This window comes from Haliotis cracherodii, unplaced genomic scaffold (assembly GCF_022045235.1).
Source record: "Haliotis cracherodii isolate W230 unplaced genomic scaffold, xgHalCrac1.p SCAF_15, whole genome shotgun sequence".
Classification (NCBI taxonomy): Eukaryota; Metazoa; Mollusca; class Gastropoda; order Lepetellida; family Haliotidae; genus Haliotis; species Haliotis cracherodii.
The window spans coordinates 30,251,469-30,274,470 of NW_027266270.1; the positions used below are offsets into that span (position 1 = coordinate 30,251,469).

The following is a 23,002-nucleotide window of genomic DNA, read 5'->3' on the forward strand; positions in this document are numbered from 1 at the left end:
GGAGTGATAGTATCTTTGCTGTGGGTCCTGTCTGCCAAGCACGGTGGAGGGACAACTTGACCCGCGATAGGGTCTGTATGCGATTTCTAGTCCGCGGTAGGACCTTGCTTATCCCCCCGACTGCCTCATCCACACTCTGCCCATTATATCCCACAAAACATCATTGTTTGTTAATCTTTTCATCGGAGGTAGTCTGAACATAAACCCCATTCCACTTCACCTATAGATAAGTATGTATGTGTGAAGGATTTTATGACGCTACTTACACGAGGTTCGAAGTCAACGGGTGCCTAGGTTTTCTTGTTGAGTGAGTGAGTTTGATTTACTGCCGCTTTGAACAATATTCCAGTTTGATCACGGCGTTTCAGCTGAATGTGCCGGATTAATGGGTGAGGAAAACCCGAAATGATGCAGATCTCAGACATTTACTACTTTGCTGAAACCCACGAGCACGTGCTAGGACCTGACAAACCTAGGTATTCTGGAGGGTGAGCAAAGTATATGACAGTCTCTTATTTTCAGTACTTAAGTGCATCAAAAAACTATGAGATGAGGTAAACAGTAACCTAGATCTAGTATTTTCGTAAATATCCTTCATTAAATAAACGAGACAGTTTGTATTAATTAAAATCACGAAAATGGGTGATCATACTTTGATACAAATAAGGCGAAATTTCGTATATCATCTGTGAATCCGAAATCGTTTTTTCCCGGAACGGAAACAGAAAAGGGAAGATAACTCTAAACCGATGTCGTTAAGAAGCGCTTGAGTGTGTATGTTAATGTTACGCTTTCTACAGTAAACGGATTAAAGGTTTGTATTTCATGAATGTATTGTGAACTCTTCACTGAAGGGGGAGCCACGCGTTAACTTCTGACACCACCAATTTTGACAGAGGAAATTGGTAAGGCTCCAATTCAACTGACCGGCATTGTACCAGAGAGCATGCATAATGCACAGGTATAAGGCCTAGTATATCCTGTTAATTCACAAGGGTCAGAATCGTAAATTTACACCCATACATTCACTAATAATATCTTTGGATCGGTGGATCTTTGGATCTTTCCTAGTGACGTTGTGAAAACTGCACATCTTCGTCTAAAAACTACGTAACGTAACAACGGTAATAAGCAAATATTTTCATATTAAACACTATAAAACATGGCAAAAATATTGAATAAAGTATGGATAAATAACTATATTGGATATATTCTAGACCACACCCAAAGCAGAAGAAAGGATAATTACCCTCTGCGAAAACAGACTGGTACAAAATTAACACTCATGATTACCGGTAAACGGACTGTATGTCGACATTCTGTTTTTAGAATCATGCATGAAATAATTTCCAAGTGTCACGTCACATGCATTTCAGTTCTCAAATCAAAACAATAGAGCTCTGTACAGCAAAGCCGATAACACAAGCGCGGTTTCGAGTGAACTATCTTGTCTTGTTTTCAATAGAGGCAAATTGAAGAGAAAGCTTGTGTGTTTTTATTACGGCTGAGTTACAAATATACTAATTACCATCTTGATTAGATTAGAAGCTAGCATTTATGAAAGCCTAGATTACAATATAAATATGTTCTTGGTTGTATGAAGCCAATAATTTTCACTCTCCTACCCAGGGGCATTCGGGTATCCTAGTGGTAAAGCTTCACGGATGGCATAGTATTAGGCTATATCAGCTGTTGGTATGAAACAGTATGCAGCATACAACAACATTCACTCACATTCAGTACTTTGTTTCCAGATTTCTTTAGAGGAAGCATCCACGTGAGTTCAGTATGGCTACCTTAGAGTTGGATCCCATGTTCGTGAAGGCTCTCAAGCTGCTACACTCCCGGAGCAAGGACTCGGCTGCTCAACTCAAGGCCATGCTGGACGATGTGATCGCACAGAGGCGGGATCAGAAGGTACAACCCAATTAAGGCCACAACTTTTTGTTTTAACCTGACAGATTTTGCTTCCCAGCAGCTTTTGTTTGTCAAAATATGGAGAAATCTGTGCAGCTCATTATATTTGTATTTGGCATGAAGTTGTTTGGGTACCTGGGTTAAATGGGAGAATGAAATGCTAACACTGTTTATAGTGTTGGATGTTTAGTAGTTATTACCATGATTTCAGTAACATACAGCAGAACATGGATATCATGAACATGGATTATCGGGATAGGGTGAACAAATGGAAGAAACTGGTAGAAAATCCCTGATTTTTCTCCCATATATTATCATATAACATTGATATAACATGTATGTATATAACAAGGGGTGGTGGGGTAGCCTAGTGGTTAAAGTGTTCACTCGTCACACCGGAGTCCTGTGTTCGATTCCCAACATGGCTACAATGTGTGAAGCTCATTTCTGGTGTCTCCCTCCCTGATACTGGTGGAATACTGCTAGAAGCGTTGTAAAACCATACTCATTCACTCACATATATAAGAAACTCTCTACAGTGAATAACGTAAGCACACTTATACATGATCCTCAGCAAGCCACACTACCACTAATTAGTGATGTTAGGAGCAAACTGACAACTGGCTGTACTCTATCAGCACTGAATACACATCTACAAGAGATAAGTCTTTTTCTTCACGTACATATTAACATCAGTTATTATACCCGTGAAGATCCCGGGTAGAATAGGCCTTCAGCAACCCATTCTTGCCGTAAAAGGCGACTATGCTTGTCGTAAAAGGCGACTTACGGGATCAGGCTTGCTGACTTGGTTGATGCATGTCATCAATTCCACATTGCATGGATCGATGCGCATAATGTCAATCACTAGATTGTCTGGTCCAGACTCGATTATTTACAGACCGCCGTCATAAAGCTGGAATATTGCTTAGTGCGGCGTAAATCAACAAACCAACCAACCAAATGTTAGGAGCAAACTGAGAAATCTCACTCTGTGTAAATTAGTGTCACTGACCACTGGCTGTACTCTGTCAGTGCCGAATACACGTCTACAAGAGCTAAGTCTTTTTCTTCACGTACATATTAACATCAGTTATTACAAAAAAGATCTGTACGACCTGCGGGGCTGGAAAGGTGTTGTTATAGTGAGAAGAAGACGTTAAAAAGGGATTATAGGAAAAGCACTGAAGTCACCGCGGAAAAGTCAATAGCATGGAGTATCATTATCCTGAAGAACCATAGCATCTGAAGTTTCTTTTCGGGTGAAATCTGTGACGATTCAACCATGTTACGCTTGCTATGTGTTAATCTTAGCTGTAAATGGACTAATCTTGTCTGTAAATATACCCATTAAACATAAAAGTCAATGCTGTAATTATTGTGCTTTGGTTTATCAAAGAACGCAGACGTTTCTGATGAACAACTTATATAATAAACTGATTTCTCCGGTGCCTTGTAGTTCGTTATGTCCATGTCCTACTGTAGTTACTTCTCATTATAAACCTTAAAATAATAGGTTTACCTAAGTTAGAGACTGCATGTATACAATTCATTTGAGAAACATCATAATTCATTATCTAAAATGTTTTTCTAATACAAAAATAAACTTTTATATGGCTTTTGTAGTTGGATTTTTTTCCTTTTTCTATTCATGAAAGATGGATAAACATGATAAAAGGAAAATAAATATGTGTCTAAAAGTGGTCTGGGGATGTTTTAAAAAAACCAAATTGGTCCAGAAAATACTGGACAAAAATAATTTTTAAAAAACATCTCTGGAAGTCCATGTTTTGTGGGTATGTCTTGGAGTAGTGAGCACAAAAACAAGGACAGAAATGCCAGGAAGGAAGGAATATTTTCATTTTTTCATATTTTCAACTTTTAAACTGCTTCTATGATCCTGTCTGTCTAGGGGGGGTCTAGCGAGTCAGAGAAACCCTCCAAGAACAAACAGGAGGAGGACAGCAGCCGCAAGCGGGATACCGAGAAGAGGAACTTTGAGAAGGTGGGCAACCTACTTGAGTAATGTTCTTGAAACTGATATACCCATGTCATGGGGTGGCTAAGCCCCGAGTGTCCAGGGTGCTACACTTCGCTATGGGTTTGAATCCCAGATACGCCCAGATTATGTTTCTTGGTTTGTTAGCGTCAACCCGTGCTGGTGACTTTCACCAAAGTGGCAAATAATTTGAGGCTTTCTTCCAACATCTAGATGAAATAGGAGTCTCATGTGGATTTGTTTGTTTGTTTGTTGCTTAACGCTGCACTCAGCAATATTCCAGCTATATGGCAGTGGTCTGTAAATAATCGTGTCTACACCAGACAATCCAGTGACTGACATCATGAGCATCGATCCAAGCAGTTGGGAAACGATGACATGCATCAACCAAGTCAGCAAGTCTGACCACCGGATCCCGTTAGTCGCCGCTTACGACAATGATTGACTGAGGTGAGACTTGACTTGCCATCAGAGGGGCACAGAGCCATCTGGGCCATGCAGGACACAGTGGTGACTCTTAGCTGTGTGAGGATCCCGTAGCAATGGGTTACCCCTGCTGGTGTGTTGTTTACAGCAAACGAGAATGAGAGAATGTTCTTTCATGTTTCCTTGTTAGTTTGAGGCGTGAAGTTATAGCATTGTACAGTGAAATAGTCTCAGAATGATGTTGGCCATGTGGGCTAGCGAACCCTAAACTTGTTAAAAGTTGCTATCCAGTTTCATATTTTGGCAAATTTCACTAGCTATGACACATGCAAAGGTATCAATAAAGAAACCCAAATTGCAAATCACGAGTCGAATATACTCTGTAAAAAAAGAAATGCAAAAGTAGTAAAATTGTAAATATCTGACAGAGTGTTACCGACATCCATACAAAATTAGTACCACAAATGAATTGGTCATTTCTGCATGGATTGAGATTGATTTGTGTGGTAAGAATGAGGTACTGCAGAAATTTGGTGAAAAGATGGAAAAATTTAAAAAACACAACCACAGGAGAGCCTGGTGCGGAAACTCACCAACATGACATGCACGTGCAACATCACTTGTTGGGCAATAAAACGTTGGGTTTCAAACAGGAGAATCATCTTCAGCTGCAGCCAGGTTTTTCCATGTAGCACCAAGCACCACTACAAGACTGTGGAACTGTTACCATGGGACATGGGACCTTCCTAGATCCGGTCCACCGCGTATCACTACTAGAGCAAAGGACAGATTCATACGGCTACGTAACTTACGTGAAAGAACCACGTGAAGGTATTTGAGCTAGACGACCAGTTCCAGGTGTCATTATGATGGACCTGCCTCGTCGTCTGCGAAGTCACTGGTGTCAAGGTCACAGAGTATGGCTACAACTCATTCATGACCAACTCGTGTGATTCCGGGAATAGCCGAATAGTGACTCGTACCCCTCTAGTGGCCATTTATGCAACCGGGTTCCATCTTAGCACAAACGGGCATACCTAAAACAATTGTCAATTCGTTGCGTAATGGTTCACATATATTTCCCCATATATTATATATATTTCAGATGCAATTTAAAGCACATCGGGACGTGCAGAATTATACAGTTTGATTGAACCCATTTAAATATGTCTTGGGTATATTTTTAGATGCAAGACATATGTAAAATCAAAAATTATTTCTGAGGGATTCTTTGACGAAGTACTTGAAGTCATACGCGCATTCTGATTGGTTTGTCGTATTTTCGCACATGACATTCATCGATAGGGGGACGAGTCTTCTTGCAGGTTACGGAAAGGGGCGAGTGGTGACGAATGGGCTACAACTGCGATGGAGACAAGTTTGGCTTTGTGACGATTCTTGTTTATTGCTTTGCCACGCGGTAGACATCATGTTTACAAGCGGCGCAGGGAACTTATGCATGAAACTGCATAGAGGAAGTGGACAGATTTGGTGGTGGTGTAGTGATGTGGGCAGCCATCTCCTAAACTGGTAGAACAGACGGGGAATTTAATAATACAACATTACATGGATGAGATTCTTCGGCCACACGTCTTTCCCATTATGCAACAAGCGAACATCATTTTCTAACAAGACAACGCCTGACCACACACAGCAAAATTGACAACAGCCTATTTCAGGAATAGCAACATCCTGCCATTACCCTCAAGGTCTCCAGATTTAAACACTTTCAAACATTTATGGGATGCAGTGGATCAACACGTCAGCAACAACCACAGAACCTCTGACAGTTGGCACAAGGACTGCAGGCAGAGTGGGTGAACAGTCCCAAGGCCACAGTTCGAGATCTGATTGTTTCCATGGGGCGGCGATGCCAGTCAGTTTTGGACTCTAATGGTGGCCATACAAGATATTGAGAACAGATTACCTCCACCGTGAAAGTGGTTCGCTGGTCACGCCAAAGACCCGGGTCCGATCCCCGACATAGGTACAATGTGTGAAGCCCATTTCTGGTGTCCCCCACCGTGATATTGCTGGAATATTGCTTAAAGCGGCATAAAACCATACTCACTCACTCACTCACTCACTCACTCACTCACTCACTCCCCCGTGAAAATCTACTTTTCCATGTGTGCCATATGGAACTTGGGTCAATAACAATGATGTGTGATAATTTTGAACAATCGATTACTATCTGTTGATTACTTATCATGTTTATATGATTTTTAAAATATACATCAAAAATCACTTTTGCACTTCCTTTTTTGCAGAGTATGTTATGGTGGGGGGTAGCATTGATCTCAACTTGGTGCATGTTAGAATTTGAGAAAGAATATGTTATTGCTAAAAAATTAGCACAATGACCTATAGACCAGACTCACTCTGACTCTGACCTGTTGACTTGTTTGGAGTTATTTGGTACATTGGTTACCATGTAAACCTGTCCCTTGACCCTTTATGTTTGTTGGGTGGTCGGGTTGCCAAGTGGTTAAGGCGTTTGCTCGTCACACTGAAGACCCGGGTTCGATTCCCGACATTGGTACAATGTGTGAAGCCCATTTCTGGTGTCCCCTGCTGTGATATTGCTGGAATATTGCTAAATGTGGCGTGACACAATACTCACTCTCTCACTTTATGTTTGTGACATCGTTGATTTGCTTCAGTTGTCTCAGAATGTGACAGAATCCTCTCAGGATTCTAAGAAACCGAGATTGGACCCTCCGGCACCGACAGAGAAAGAATCGTCCAAGTCTAGTCGGGAGAAGGAGAAGGAGCGAGAGAAGGAGAAACAGAGGAAGGAGAAGGAGGCCAAGGAGAAAGAAAGGAAGGTGCAGGAGAAGAAAGAACGAGAGAGGGAGAAAGCTGAGAAGGAGAGACAGGAGCGAGAGAAGGAGCGAGAGAAGAAGGAAGCAGCAGTGGAGGATGAGTCAACGGATGAAGAGAGAAGCATGGATGCAGATGACTTTGCCTTTGACCTTGGAATATCCTGTGTTGTCTGCAGGTAGGTCAAGGTTGTTCTTAAGGCCTCACAGTTTGACAAATACGTTATTCAGCATTGAAATGGCATGTGATATTTCCGACTGTAGTCACAATTCAGTCTTTTTGATCTCCGTTCTTTTCTCAACTCAGTGCAGAAATTTCTAGTGAAAAAAATCAGAGGTTTTAAAGCTTTAGCAGTTCTTGGCTTTTCAGTATTTTTTAGGACCTGCTTTAGTCACATGCCTGGCAATGATTCATGAATGTCCATGTTCTGGGACTGCCATGATTTCACAGAGTAATCTTAGCTCTATGACGGTAACTCCCACTATTCTACATAGACTTAGCACTAAGATTGCCTTGGTTAATGAGAGCTTACTGGGCATCTAAGGGGCTGCAAGTTGATGTGCATCCTCAGCCAAGCCAGAAACCTTTGATAGTGGGTTAGAATCAAAGATTTGCCCTGAGTATGTTTCTGGGTTTGTTTGCATGGACCCCTGCTCGGGTGTTTCACTAAAGTGGTCAAAGTCTAAGACTTGCTTCTCTTCAGGCTTTCCCTTCCACACTAAGCTGACATGCCATGATTTGACTATTCAAAGCAGTGTTAAACCAGCTTCATTCATTCATGATGGGTAACCAGACCCAGACTAAGAGTCAGGCTGCTAACATGGCTATACTGAGAGTGAAAATAACTTTCACCTGGAATATAGGCCACATTCTAAGTTGTATACAGCCAGACTCCCCTAAAATCAGCTATCTCTAAACTGACTAGCGGAAATCCTAAGCTGAGCTCAATATTCTATGGTGATGATGTATGTGTATCAAGTAAGCGTTGCTAATACGTAATAATAAGTATTGCTTATCAGTGTGTATACATTAAAACAGAGCAATGGCATTTTCACTGCTACATGTTCCAGACAGTTTGATGTCAGTTCTGGAAATCAGCTGGTAGAGTGCCAGGAGTGCCACAACCTGTATCACCAGGTGAGTAGAGTGCCACAATCTGTATCATCAGGTGAGTAGAGTGCCACAATCTGTATCACCAGGTGAGTAGAGCGCCTCAACCTGTATCACCAGGTGAGTAGAGTGCCTCAACCTGTATCATTAGGTGAGTAGAGTGCCTCAACCTGTATCACATGGTGAGTAGAGTGCCTCAACCTGTATCACCAGGTGAGTAGAGTGCCTCAACCTGTATCATCAGGTGAGTAGAGTGCCACAATCTGTATCACCAGGTGAGTAGAGTGCCTCAACCTGTATCACCAGGTGAGTAGAGTGCCACAATCTGTATCATCAGGTGAGTAAAGTGCCACAACCTGTATCACCAGGTGAGTAGAGTGCCACAACCTGTATCATCAGGTGAGTAGAGTCCCACAACCTGTATCACCAGGTGAGTAGAGTGCCACAATCTGTATCATCAGGTGAGTAGAGTGCCACAATCTGTATCATCAGGTGAGTAGAGTGCCACAACCTGTATCACCAGGTGAGTAGAGTGCCACAACCTGTATCACCAGGTGAGTAGAGTGCCACAATCTGTATCATCAGGTGAGTAGAGTGCCACAATCTGTATCATCAGGTGAGTAGAGTGCCACAACCTGTATCACCAGGTGAGTAGAGTGCCACAATCTGTATCAGCAGGTGAGTAGAGTGCCACAACCTGTATCATCAGGTGAGTAGAGTGCCAGGAGTGCCACAACCTGTACCACCAGGTGAGTAGAGTGCCACAATCTGTATCACCAGTAGAGTGCCACAATCTGTATCATCAGGTGAGTAGAGTGCCACAATCTGTATCACCAGGTGAGTAGAGTGCCACGATCTGTATCACCAGGTGAGTAGAGTGCCAAGATCTGTATCACCAGGTGAGTAGAGTGCCACGATCTGTATCACCAGGTGAGTAGAGTGCCACGATCTGTATCAGCAGGTGAGTAGAGTGCCACAACCTGTATCATCAGGTGAGTAGAGTGCCAGGAGTGCCACAACCTGTACCACCAGGTGAGTAGAGTGCCACAATCTGTATCACCAGGTGAGTAGAGTGCCACAATCTGTATCATCATGTGAGTAGAGTGCCACAATCTGTATCACCAGGTGAGTAGAGTGCCACGATCTGTATCACCAGGTGAGTAGAGTGCCACGATCTGTATCACCAGGTGAGTAGAGTGCCACGATCTGTATCACCAGGTGAGTAGAGTGCCTCAACCTGTATCACCAGGTGAGTAGAGTGCCTCAACCTGTATCATCAGGTGAGTAGAGTGCCACAATCTGTATCACCAGGTGAGTAGAGTGCCTCAACCTGTATCACCAGGTGAGTAGAGTGCCACAATCTGTATCATCAGGTGAGTAGAGTGCCACAACCTGTATCACCAGGTGAGTAGAGTGCCACAACCTGTATCATCAGGTGAGTAGAGTCCCACAACCTGTATCACCAGGTGAGTAGAGTGCCACAATCTGTATCATCAGGTGAGTAGAGTGCCACAATCTGTATCATCAGGTGAGTAGAGTGCCACAACCTGTATCACCAGGTGAGTAGAGTGCCACAACCTGTATCACCAGGTGAGTAGAGTGCCACAATCTGTATCATCAGGTGAGTAGAGTGCCACAATCTGTATCATCAGGTGAGTAGAGTGCCACAACCTGTATCACCAGGTGAGTAGAGTGCCACAATCTGTATCAGCAGGTGAGTAGAGTGCCACAACCTGTATCATCAGGTGAGTAGAGTGCCAGGAGTGCCACAACCTGTACCACCAGGTGAGTAGAGTGCCACAATCTGTATCACCAGTAGAGTGCCACAATCTGTATCATCAGGTGAGTAGAGTGCCACAATCTGTATCACCAGGTGAGTAGAGTGCCACGATCTGTATCACCAGGTGAGTAGAGTGCCAAGATCTGTATCACCAGGTGAGTAGAGTGCCACGATCTGTATCACCAGGTGAGTAGAGTGCCACGATCTGTATCAGCAGGTGAGTAGAGTGCCACAACCTGTATCATCAGGTGAGTAGAGTGCCAGGAGTGCCACAACCTGTACCACCAGGTGAGTAGAGTGCCACAATCTGTATCACCAGGTGAGTAGAGTGCCACAATCTGTATCATCATGTGAGTAGAGTGCCACAATCTGTATCACCAGGTGAGTAGAGTGCCACGATCTGTATCACCAGGTGAGTAGAGTGCCACGATCTGTATCACCAGGTGAGTAGAGTGCCACGATCTGTATCACCAGGTGAGTAGAGTGCCACGATCTGTATCACCAGGTGAGTAGAGTGCCACAACCTGTATCACCAGGTGAGTAGAGTGCCACAATCTGTATCATCAGGTGAGTAGAGTGCCACAATCTGTATCACCAGGTGAGAAGAGTGCCTCAACCTTTATCATCAGGTGAGTAGAGTGCCTCAACCTGTATCATCAGGTGAGTAGAGTGCCACAACCTGTATCATCAGGTGAGTAAAGTGCCTCAACCTGTATCACCAGGTGAGTAGAGTGCCTCAACCTGTATCATCAGGTGAGTAGAGTGCCACAACCTGTATCACCAGGTGAGTAGAGTGCCACAACCTGTATCACCAGGTGAGTAGAGTGCCACAATCTGTATCATCAGGTGAGTAGAGTGCCACAATCTGTATCATCAGGTGAGTATAGTGCCACAACCTGTATCACCAGGTGAGTAGAGTGCCACAACCTGTATCACCAGGTGAGTAGAGTGCCACAATCTGTATCATCAGGTGAGTAGAGTGCCACAATCTGTATCATCAGGTGAGTAGAGTGCCACAACCTGTATCACCAGGTGAGTAGAGTGCCACAATCTGTATCAGCAGGTGAGTAGAGTGCCACAACCTGTATCATCAGGTGAGTAGAGTGCCAGGAGTGCCACAACCTGTACCACCAGGTGAGTAGAGTGCCACAATCTGTATCACCAGGTGAGTAGAGTGCCACAATCTGTATCATCAGGTGAGTAGAGTGCCACGATCTGTATCACCAGGTGAGTAGAGTGCCACGATCTGTATCACCAGGTGAGTAGAGTGCCACGATCTGTATCACCAGGTGAGTAGAGTGCCACGATCTGTATCACCAGGTGAGTAGAGTGCCACGATCTGTATCAGCAGGTGAGTAGAGTGCCACAACCTGTATCATCAGGTGAGTAGAGTGCCAGGAGTGCCACAACCTGTACCACCAGGTGAGTAGAGTGCCACATTCTGTATCACCAGGTGAGTAGAGTGCCACAATCTGTATCATCAGGTGAGTAGAGTGCCACAATCTGTATCACCAGGTGAGTAGAGTGCCACGATCTGTATCACCAGGTGAGTAGAGTGCCACGATCTGTATCACCAGGTGAGTAGAGTGCCACGATCTGTATCACCAGGTGAGTAGAGTGCCACGATCTGTATCACCAGGTGAGTAGAGTGCCACAACCTGTATCACCAGGTGAGTAGAGTGCCACAATCTGTATCATCAGGTGAGTAGAGTGCCACAATCTGTATCACCAGGTGAGAAGAGTGCCTCAACCTTTATCATCAGGTAAGCAGAGTGCCTCAACCTGTATCATCAGGTGAGTAGAGTGCCACAACCTGTATCATCAGGTGAGTAAAGTGCCTCAACCTGTATCACCAGGTGAGTAGAGTGCCTCAACCTGTATCATCAGGTGAGTAGAGTGCCTTATCCTGTATCATCAGTTGAGTAGAGTGCCTCAACCTGTATCATCAGGTGAGTAGAGTGCCTCAACCTGTATCATCAGGTAACTAGAGTGCCTCAACCTGTATCATCAGGTGAGTAGAGTGCCTCAACCTGTATCACCAGGTGAGTAGAGTGCCTCAACCTGTATCACCAGGTGAGTAGAGTGCCTCAACCTGTATCATCAGGTGAGTAGAGTGCCTCAACCTGTATCATCAGATGAGTAGAGTGCCTCAACCTGTATCACCAGGTGAGTAGAGTGCCACAACCTGTATCACCAGGTGAGTAGAGTGCCTTATCCTGTATCACCAGGTGAGAAGAGTGCCTCAACCTGTATCATCAGGTGAGTAGAGTGCCACAATCTGTATCACCAGGTGAGAAGAGTGCCTCAACCTTTATCATCAGGTGAGTAGAGTGCCTCAACCTGTATCATCAGGTGAGTAGAGTGCCACAACCTGTATCATCAGGTGAGTAAAGTGCCTCAACCTGTATCACCAGGTGAGTAGAGTGCCTCAACCTGTATCATCAGGTGAGTAGAGTGCCTTATCCTGTATCATCAGTTGAGTAGAGTGCCTCAACCTGTATCATCAGGTGAGTAGAGTGCCTCAACCTGTATCATCAGGTAACTAGAGTGCCTCAACCTGTATCATCAGGTGAGTAGAGTGCCTCAACCTGTATCACCAGGTGAGTAGAGTGCCTCAACCTGTATCACCAGGTGAGTAGAGTGCCTCAACCTGTATCATCAGGTGAGTAGAGTGCCTCAACCTGTATCATCAGATGAGTAGAGTGCCTCAACCTGTATCACCAGGTGAGTAGAGTGCCACAACCTGTATCACCAGGTGAGTAGAGTGCCTTATCCTGTATCACCAGGTGAGAAGAGTGCTTCAACCTGTATCATCAGGTGAGTAGAGTGCCACAACCTGTATCACCAGGTGAGTAGAGTGCCACAATCTGTATCACCAGGTGAGTAGAGTGCCTCAACCTGTATCATCAGGTGAGTAGAGTGCCACAACCTGTATCACCTGGTGAGTAGAGTGCCACAATCTGCATCATCAGATATGTTGATCTAGTCACGTGCAATAGTTGCCTCTCTGGCGATGTCAAAGTAAGAATTGATTTGGGTAGATGATCTGTTGATTTTGTTTTGTTAACAAATGTGCTAACAGTGGTTCAAAATATTCAGTTTTTTTTTAAATTAGGTAGTGAGTCAAACTCACTCAGGTAAGATTGCTTGGTAAAACCAGAATTTGTACTGCGTATGCATATGTATTAGTATGCATACATGACTCTTGACAGACTGTTTCCATGGTTACAGGAATGTCACCGGCCGCCCGTCACGGAGCAGGATGTGAATGACCCGAGGTTCGTGTGGTACTGTTCTAGGTGTTCCAAGTCCATGAAAAAGATGGTAGGTATCAGGAACTCCTAAGAACAACTTCCGCTGTATCTTAGGCTTGATTCTTGTTTCTCATGATACAATCCCACTGAGAATGTATGTATTTTCATGAGGAGTAATGTGTGCCTGGTGAGAATGTATGTATTTGCATGAGGAGTAATGTGTGCCTGGTGAGAATGTATGTATTTTCATGAGGAGTAATGTGTGCCTGGTGAGAATGTATGTATTTTCATGAGGAGTAAATAGTTCATGACAGGTAATGTGAGACTGTATATAGTTCATGACAGGTAATGTGAGACTGTATATAGTTCATGACAGGTAATGTGTGACTGTATATAGTTCATGACAGGTAATGTGTGACTGTATATAGTTCATGACAGGTAATGTGAGACTGTATATAGTTCATTACAGGTAATGTGAGACTGTGTATAGTTCATTACAGGTAATGTGAGACTGTTTATAGTTCATGACCGGTAATGTGAGACTATAGTTCATGACAGGTAATGTGCGACTACAGTTCATGACAGGTAATGTGTGACTGTATATAGTTCATGACAGGTAATGTGTGACTGTATATAGTTCATTACAGGTAATGTGAGACTGTGTATAGTTCATTACAGGTAATGTGAGACTGTTTATAGTTCATGACCGGTAATGTGAGACTATAGTTCATGACAGGTAATGTGCGACTACAGTTCATGACAGGTAATGTGTGACTGTATATAGTTCATGACAGGTAATGTGTGACTGTATATAGTTCATGACAGCTAATGTGTGACTGTATATAGTTCATGACAGGTAATGTGTGACTACAGTTCATGACAGGTAATGTGTGACTGTATATAGTTCATGACAGGTAATGTGAGACTGTATATAGTTCATTACAGGTAATGTGAGACTGTGTATAGTTCATGACAGGTAATGTGTGACTGTATATAGTTCATTACAGGTAATGTGAGACTGTATATAGTTCATGACAGGTAATGTGCGACTACAGTTCATGACAGGTAATGTGTGACTGTATATAGTTCATGACAGGTAATGTGAGACTGTATATAGTTCATGACCGGTAATGTGAGACTATATATAGTTCATTACAGGTAATGTGAGACTGTATATAGTTCATGACAGGTAATGTGAGACTGTATATAGTTCATTACAGGTAATGTGAGACTGTATATAGTTCATTACAGGTAATGTGAGACTGTGTATAGTTCATTACAGGTAATGTGAGACTGTTTATAGTTCATGACCGGTAATGTGAGACTATAGTTCATGACAGGTAATGTGCGACTACAGTTCATGACAGGTAATGTGTGACTGTATATAGTTCATGACAGGTAATGTGTGACTGTATATAGTTCATGACAGCTAATGTGTGACTGTATATAGTTCATGACAGCTAATGTGTGACTGTATATAGTTCATGACAGGTAATGTGTGACTGTATATAGTTCATTACAGGTAATGTGAGACTGTATATAGTTCATGACAGGTAATGTGAGACTGTATATAGTTCATGACAGGTAATGTGAGACTGTTTATAGTTCATGACAGGTAATGTGTGACTGTATATAGTTCATGACCGGTAATGTGTGACTGTATATAGTTCATGACAGGTAATGTGCGACTACAGTTCATGACAGGTAATGTGTGACTGTATATAGTTCATGACAGGTAATGTGTGACTGTATATAGTTCATGACCGGTAATGTGTGACTGTATATAGTTCATGACAGGTAATGTGAGACTGTATATAGTTCATGACAGGTAATGTGAGACTGTTTATAGTTCATGACAGGTAATGTGTGACTGTATATAGTTCATGACAGGTAATGTGTGACTGTATATAGTTCATGACAGGTAATGTGTGACTGTATATAGTTCATTACAGGTAATGTGAGACTGTATATAGTTCATGACAGGTAATGTGAGACTGTATATAGTTCATGACAGGTAATGTGAGACTGTTTATAGTTCATGACAGGTAATGTGTGACTGTATATAGTTCATGACCGGTAATGTGTGACTGTATATAGTTCATGACAGGTAATGTGCGACTACAGTTCATGACAGGTAATGTGTGACTGTATATAGTTCATGACAGGTAATGTGAGACTGTTTATAGTTCATGACAGGTAATGTGTGACTGTATATAGTTCATGACAGGTAATGTGTGACTGTATATAGTTCATGACCGGTAATGTGTGACTGTATATAGTTCATGACAGGTAATGTGAGACTGTTTATAGTTCATGACAGGTAATGTGTGACTACAGTTCATGACAGGTAATGTGTGACTGTATATAGTTCATGACAGGTAATGTGTGACTGTATATAGTTCATGACAGGTAATGTGAGACTGTATATAGTTCATGACAGGTTATGTGTGACTGTTTATAGGTCATGACCGGTAATGTGAGACTATAGTTGACAGGTAATGTGTGACTGTATATAGTTCATGACTGGTAATGTGAGACTATAGTTGGCAGGTAATGTGTGATTGTATATAGTTCATGACCGGTAATGTGAGACTATAGTTGACAGGTAATGTGAGACTGTATATAGTTCATGACAGGTTATGTGTGACTGTTTATAGGTCATGACAGGTAATGTGAGACTATAGTTGACAGGTAATGTGTGACTGTATATAGTTCATGACTGGTAATGTGAGACTATAGTTGGCAGGTAATGTGTGATTGTATATAGTTCATGACCGGTAATGTGAGACTATAGTTGACAGGTAATGTGTGACTGTTTATAGTTCATGACAGGTAATGTGTGACTGTATATAGTTCATGACAGGTAATGTGAGACTGTATATAGTTCATTACAGGTAATGTGAGACTGTTTATAGTTCATGACCGGTAATGTGAGACTATAGTTCATGACAGGTAATGTGAGACTGTATACAGTTCATGATCGGTAATGTGAGACTGTTTATAGTTCTTGACCGGTAATGTGAGACTGTATATAGTTCATGACAGGTAATGTGAGACTGTTTATAGTTCATGACCGGTAATGTGAGACTGTATATAGTTCATGACAGGTAATGTGAGACTGTAGTTGACTGGTAACGTGTGACTGTTTATAGTTCATGACACGTAATGTGTGACTGTAAATAGTTCATGACCGGTAATGAGACTATATATAGTTCATGACAGGTAATGTGTGACTGTATCTAGTTCATGACCGGTTATATGAGACTATAGTTCATGACAGGTAATGTGAGACTGTATATAGTTCATGACAGGTAATGTGAGACTGTATATAGTTCATTACAGGTAATGTGAGACTGTTTATAGTTCATGACCGGTAATGTGAGACTATAGTTTATGACAGGTAATGTGTGACTGTTTATAGTTCATGACAGGTAATGTTTATCTGTTACACAGCAGGTTTCCAAGCCCTCGAAGCCCAAGTCGTCCTCTTCTGCTGTAGCACAGAGCAAGGAGTCTCCCCCTCTCTTCACCAAGCCCAACAAGACTGACACCACACCAGCCAATGTGCTGCCTTTTAGGAGAATGGATGCCAAGGTCAGGGTCATTCCTAATATACTGCTTGGATTACAGTCATTTGTCTGTACATTTCATCTCCACTGAATCCATGAGAATGCTTATTAAACTCAGGTTTTCAAATGACATGATGTTTTCCCCCATTCTCAAAAAAACATTATCAGCTGATCACCGTGATCATATAGGTAGCGCCGTAGTGAGGGATCACTGTTGTTGGTAGTTCTTGCAATTCTCTCAAAATACATTCCCCACATCATATCAGCAACCAATGGAACTGATATGTCACATGCTTCTTCCCAGCCATGATGTCATCCCAATTTATTCAAGAGGTCTGATTTTTTTAATGTTTTTTTTTTATTAACTCCGCACTCAGTAGTATTCCAGCTATATGATAGCAGTCTGTAAATAATCGAGTCTGGACCAGACAATCCAGTGATTGACATCATGAGCATCGATCCACGCAATTGGGATACGATGACATGCATCAACCAAGTCAGCGAGCTTCTTACGACAAGCATAGTCGCCTTTACGGCAAGCATGGGTCGCTGAAGACCTATTTTACCCTAAAACTTCACTGGCCTCAAGAGGCTTGAATCCGATATGCCATTTATGGCAATTTCTGTCATTTCGTTTCCAAATTCAATTCAATTTGTTATTTGTTGAGTTTCAGCAGATATTTGAATTTTTTTGTTTTGACTTGGAGCATGCTCTTACGTTCTCTCAAAAGGCATATTTGGCTTTGGGAGATGAACTTTGGTATGATCTCATTTTGTGTTGCATTGTTCATCAAAAACTTATACCTATTCATTTTTGGGTGTATTTTGAGAGTCTCTTCCCATTATATTGACCTGTTAACTCATGTTAAGCCATTTAACTGTATTCCCTCCTTGTGACTCACAGACGGCAGCGATCAAGGAGCCGACTACCACCAAGAGTGTCAGCAGTAAGGAGCCCGGCAACTCTAAACCTCTCAGTGGCCTCGCAAGTCTGGCAGCTAATCTTGCCGGAAAAACAGAAACAGCCAAACCAAAGGCGTCAGAGTCATCCAAGAAAGCTGACAAGTTTAGTTCTAAGCAGGAGTCGATCAAACTGACGTCACAAAAATCAGACTCTGGAAAAACTTCATCACAGAAGTCTGACCATTCAGAGAAGAGTTCCAGTTCTTCAAAATCAGGCTCAGCCAAGTCCTCCAGCTCGTCCACAAGTGTCTCATCCAGCGGCGGCAAGCAATCCGGTAGCTCCGCCCCATCAACAGCCGCAGCCAGCGCCGACAAAAGACTTCAGATGATGAAGAAGAAAGCTGCTGCTAAGTTGCACGAGAAGAAGGTCCACTTGAAATAAAACCAGCAGGATGAGCAAGCAGTGGCAAGGAGTGGTGAGCATGGAAGAGCAAGCACGTAAAGATTGTAGTCTCTCACTACCATGTGTCAGTGTAGCTCAAGACTGGTTAAAATGTTCACTTGTCAAGTGAAAGACTGGTTTGATTACCCACATGGGCACACTGTTTGGAGCTCATTGTTGAGGCAAGGGGGTTAGGAGTTAGTCCTGTGCAGTTGCATATGATGCTGAACTCTGTTGGACTCCCCCAGGTGGGTACATCATGGTCAGGTAGGATGGTGGGGTTGATTGTCATATAGGATTGTCAGCTCGCATCACCCAGCCTAAGATAAGAGAGCACTGTTTTGTCCTACAGCTATCAATTCTTGATGTCATCAGACATTTTCGAATTATCAGTAACAATTCTATGGAGTTATTCAGGGATGTTCTCCATGAATTGCTGGCATTCATCTGATCTTTGACAATAAAAATGCAAACAAAGACATATTTCTTATATTTTTATTCATTCTAGTCAATGATAATTGATGCCTGCCTCTTTATGCTCAGTTATCATAAAGGGCAGCCTTATAAAAAATATTTCACAATCAAATGTTCACGGACCCCCTCTGCCGCAAGGACATGGATAAGAATGTACGTGCGTTTGGTCACACAGCAACTACAGACACCTTGCCTGGTACACAGAAGTGGGTCAAGTCTGTGACCTTGCCTGGTACTCAGAAGTGGGTCAAGGCTGTGACCTTGACAGATACATATAAGTGGGTCATGATCACGATAACCTTGCCAATAACACAGAAATAGGCATAAGTCATCTGACCTTACCAATAACACAGAATTGAAGCAGGGTCATGTGACCTTGATGACAACACAAGGTCAAGGACACATGACCTTGCCAGTAACACAGAAGTGGGTCAAGGTCACAACAGCCTGCTATACAGATCTACATTGGTGTTTTGATACACCATCGCTTGTACTACACTAGGGCCCCAGCCTATGACAAGACAGACATTCTGGATATACCTGTTTGATTGGAAGAGATGGACAGTACAGTTCTATTGTTAACACTCTAATAGCCAGGTAATTACATAGATACACATATTTATAAGCCATTACTTCATATAGTGCTCACACTTACTGCTTTGAAAATGCAACATGTGTACAGAGTGGATATTTTAACCAAATGCATCTAAACTTACATGGTCCCCGTTCCCTTCAACCCATTAACTTTAAGGCACATATCGCACAATAGTTCATTTCCTGCTAGACTGTATGGGAACAGTTATCTCCCATGTAAAATGAACCAGCTCCACTGAAGTAGTCTGCCAATGATGGATGAAGACGTTTGGAAGTTACTTTTCAAGTTATTAATAACCCTGGCATCCTATTCGAATCTTGAAACAGGGACTTGCTCTACAAACACAGGATATCAAATCATCTTCGGATCCAAATTTAATTCGTAACCATGGAAACCAAGGATACAGGAATCCACCACTTACAATTTTTCCGAGATTCTGTATGGAAATGAACTATTACTACAATGATATCTGCAAATGAGTTTCCAGGTTAAAGAGTCCGGAGGTCTGGGAAACAAATTACTTTTCTACACAAGAAATAATGAAGTATTTGAAGGAGTCATAGATTGCCAACACTGATACCCAGTGAAGTGTGGGTACCATGATACCTGATGAAGTCTGAGTACCTTCTGATTCTCAGTTCCTGTAAGTACTTGTTTCTGGTTGAACAGACCTGGTAGAACATATTTTGCATATATGCAGTGTCGGGTTACCATGGTTACTGGTGGAAGGAGAAATGGTCCTGAGTCATACATTGGCTTGTTGGATGGAACAGTCTGTTGCTTGTGGGATAGAGTTGACATCACTGAAACAAGCAACCTGAAATATTGCTTCCTAAACTGATTATGTTTTAAATGTTGTATAGAAACCCCATCAAAAGTCTTCAGTAAACATTTCAGAACAAAACCCTAAAATTGTAAAAGATATATTAAAATAACGTATTAAAATGCAATATATGTCCCATTGAAAATAAGCTTTTATGAATATCTTTTTGTTTGAAGCTTTTATTTCAAGAGTTTGATATTAGAAATCTCAAATCAACCCTGATTTTCCAACATTTTCCTGTCCTTTTTTAACTACCTTCATTTGGGTAAATTGACCAAAGAAATCAATAAAAAAAACTAAAATATATAATATTTAAATAAGAAAGTATTTATTTTCATTGCATTAACATAATGGTGTGAAATGATTTCAGCAATATCCCAACATGAACAGACTGAATCGCATGCTGACACAACAAGCTATGGTGTTGATGTTTGACAAATGATGTTTGGCTTCATGAGGCGTGGGTCTCCACCACCAGTAATGTAGCAATGTCCACATATGCACCGAGATATGCACCTTACAAGATGTACAATATTCCAAACAAATATTGTGGATACAACACATTTATCCCATACAAAATGGTCATCATAACAAGCCATCACATTGCAAAGAGACAATGGCAAGAATGAGATTTAGGCCTATAGCAATGTGGATTCAGTGAGAAATAATATTTGAGAACAAAATTCATATTTGAGAAAATGAAACAGATTTATGAATTAAATCTGCATGGGGAAAAATAAATAAAGCGTAAAATCTCTTTTAGTTGTACTGCTAAAGGGGCAAATTTGGCAAGTAGGCCCAAAACACCTATCTTTAAGTTGTCTCCCTTGTCACAGTTATCTCCCTTGAGCTTGGGACATTTGATTTTGGATTGGTGAGAAAGACAATACAACGTGTACAAAGGGATGTATGTACAGGTGTTGCATATAGAAACTTGATAATTTTATTAATGTCATTTGATTGTGAAATGGAAATTTAAGCAGATGGAAAACTTGGTTGAACCTAATTTTGTCAGTTATCACACAGCATAAAGTGAAGTCTAGGCAGTGGTTTCTATGCAAATGAAAATATCTATGAAACAAAAACATCTATGATATGTTGATTTGATACGGGAATAAATTTAGTGTTCTTATCTCCAGAGAATTGTTTACATTTTACCAAGAAATGATTCATGAAGAAAAACAAATAAAAAATCAACATCTTATGCTTACGCTCATTTGAAAACATGACATTACAGAAAATCAAGTTCAACCTTGTCAATATCAAAATGAAAAGATTCAGATGCTCCAAACCCGTACAAATAATTATGCATCTACCGGTATGCTCAACGATGAAGATGAAGACTGCCCTTTTATCACATTGTCCTTGACATTGGGACAGGGGTTCTAATTCTAACCTACAGGTTTTGCCTTGACAATTACACTCTGAACAATGTAATGAAGACAGATAGCAATTGAACTGAGACACAAAAAGCTGTAATGAACAGTGACTGTTGAAAGAAGTACTTCAAATATAAGAGAAAAAGTCAATGTAATGGAATTGGATTCTAATGTTCAGTACTATGCTATCTGTGGATAACACAGAACGTTAACATGGTTAACATAGTCAACGGAATGTCTGAATTAGCACCAGTTTGTTGAACCGTCCCAGGGATTTCACTCTACGAGGTACTGAGCTACGGGGGCAGAAATCTACAAATGATCAAAATATTTCTATATGATTCAAATGAAGTGCATCATCAATACTTCCAGGGTTTGTATACTTTACGTTCCTCCACTGCTGGTGAATACATATAACGGATTTGCAATGTACTGCAGCCAATCTGCTACTGAAAATTAAGCCATACTTCAATTAGCCCTACCCTGTGCAGGAACTTTGTCAGTGCCTGTATACCAATATGTGGTGCAGACAGCATTACAGCTATGACACAAGATACGAGAAATGTCAAGCGAGACATATTTGTGTGATGTAATCTGACCATTGGTGTGAGAACTCATAGGTTTTATGGGAACTGCCTGTCGCTTGATTTGTTGGTAAAATATAGTGCCAACACCAAAACATGGATATGTAGTCAGTGTTGATGGAAGATTGTAGGTCATACAGACCCGTGAAGAATTAATGATGAATGACATGATTATGTGGACATAACATCTACCAGTGTTTCCAGTTTCTGTTAAATGTGTGTGACTGGTTAATGTGTATTGTCATTTACAGTTCAGCAGATATTTTTCACAAGTTCCCCTTTATAGGTCTTCTTCCTTTGAGAGCTCTGCATGTGTTGAATGGAGACACAGGTGCATAGTCCAGCTGAAGAGATGCCACCCAATAACAGTCAGTGTTACATTGTGTTACAATCACACTGCAGTCAGTGACTGTTGTTACATTGTGTCACAATCACACTGCAGTCAGTGACTGTTGCTACATTGTGTTACAATCACACTGCAGTCAGTGACTGTTGCTACATTGTGTCACAATCACACTGCAGTCAGTGACTACTGTTGTTACATTGTGTCACAATCACACTGCAGTCAGTGACTATTGTTCCATTGTGTCACAATCACACTGCAGTCAGTGACTGTTGCTACATTGTGTCACAATCACACTGCAGTCAGTGACTACTGTTGTTACATTGTGCCACAATCACACTGCAGTCAGTGACTTGTTCCATTGTGTCACAATCACACTGCAGTCAGTGACTGTTGCTACATTGTGTCACAATCACACTGCAGTCAGTGACTACTGTTGTTACATTGTGCCACAATCACACTGCAGTCAGTGACTATTGTTCCATTGTGTCACAATCATACTGCAGTCAGTGACTGTTGCTACATTGTGTCACAATCACACTGCAGTCAGTGACTACTGTTGTTACATTGTGTCACAATCA

At 41.8% G+C, this 23,002-nt stretch overlaps 1 protein-coding gene across 3 annotated transcripts; it reads left to right on the forward strand.

Annotated features, from left to right (window-relative positions):
• Nucleotides 1-18,622, forward strand: LOC139462035 (integrator complex subunit 12-like). 3 transcript variants are annotated; one of them, XM_071243537.1, is made up of 8 exons: nt 1-96; nt 1,755-1,917; nt 3,830-3,922; nt 7,006-7,343; nt 8,236-8,302; nt 13,287-13,379; nt 16,763-16,903; nt 17,783-18,622. In XM_071243537.1, the coding sequence occupies exons 2-8, from the start codon at nt 1,789-1,791 to the stop codon at nt 18,221-18,223; spliced, it is 1,302 nt and encodes a 433-aa protein (XP_071099638.1). In that variant the 5' UTR covers nt 1-96; nt 1,755-1,788; the 3' UTR covers nt 18,224-18,622. The 3 variants fall into 3 exon arrangements, with proteins under 3 accessions (XP_071099638.1, XP_071099636.1, XP_071099637.1); XM_071243535.1 differs by lacking the exon at nt 1-96 and adding an exon at nt 754-814; XM_071243536.1 differs by lacking the exon at nt 1-96 and adding an exon at nt 891-961.
• Nucleotides 18,623-23,002: the final 4,380 nt, after the last annotated feature.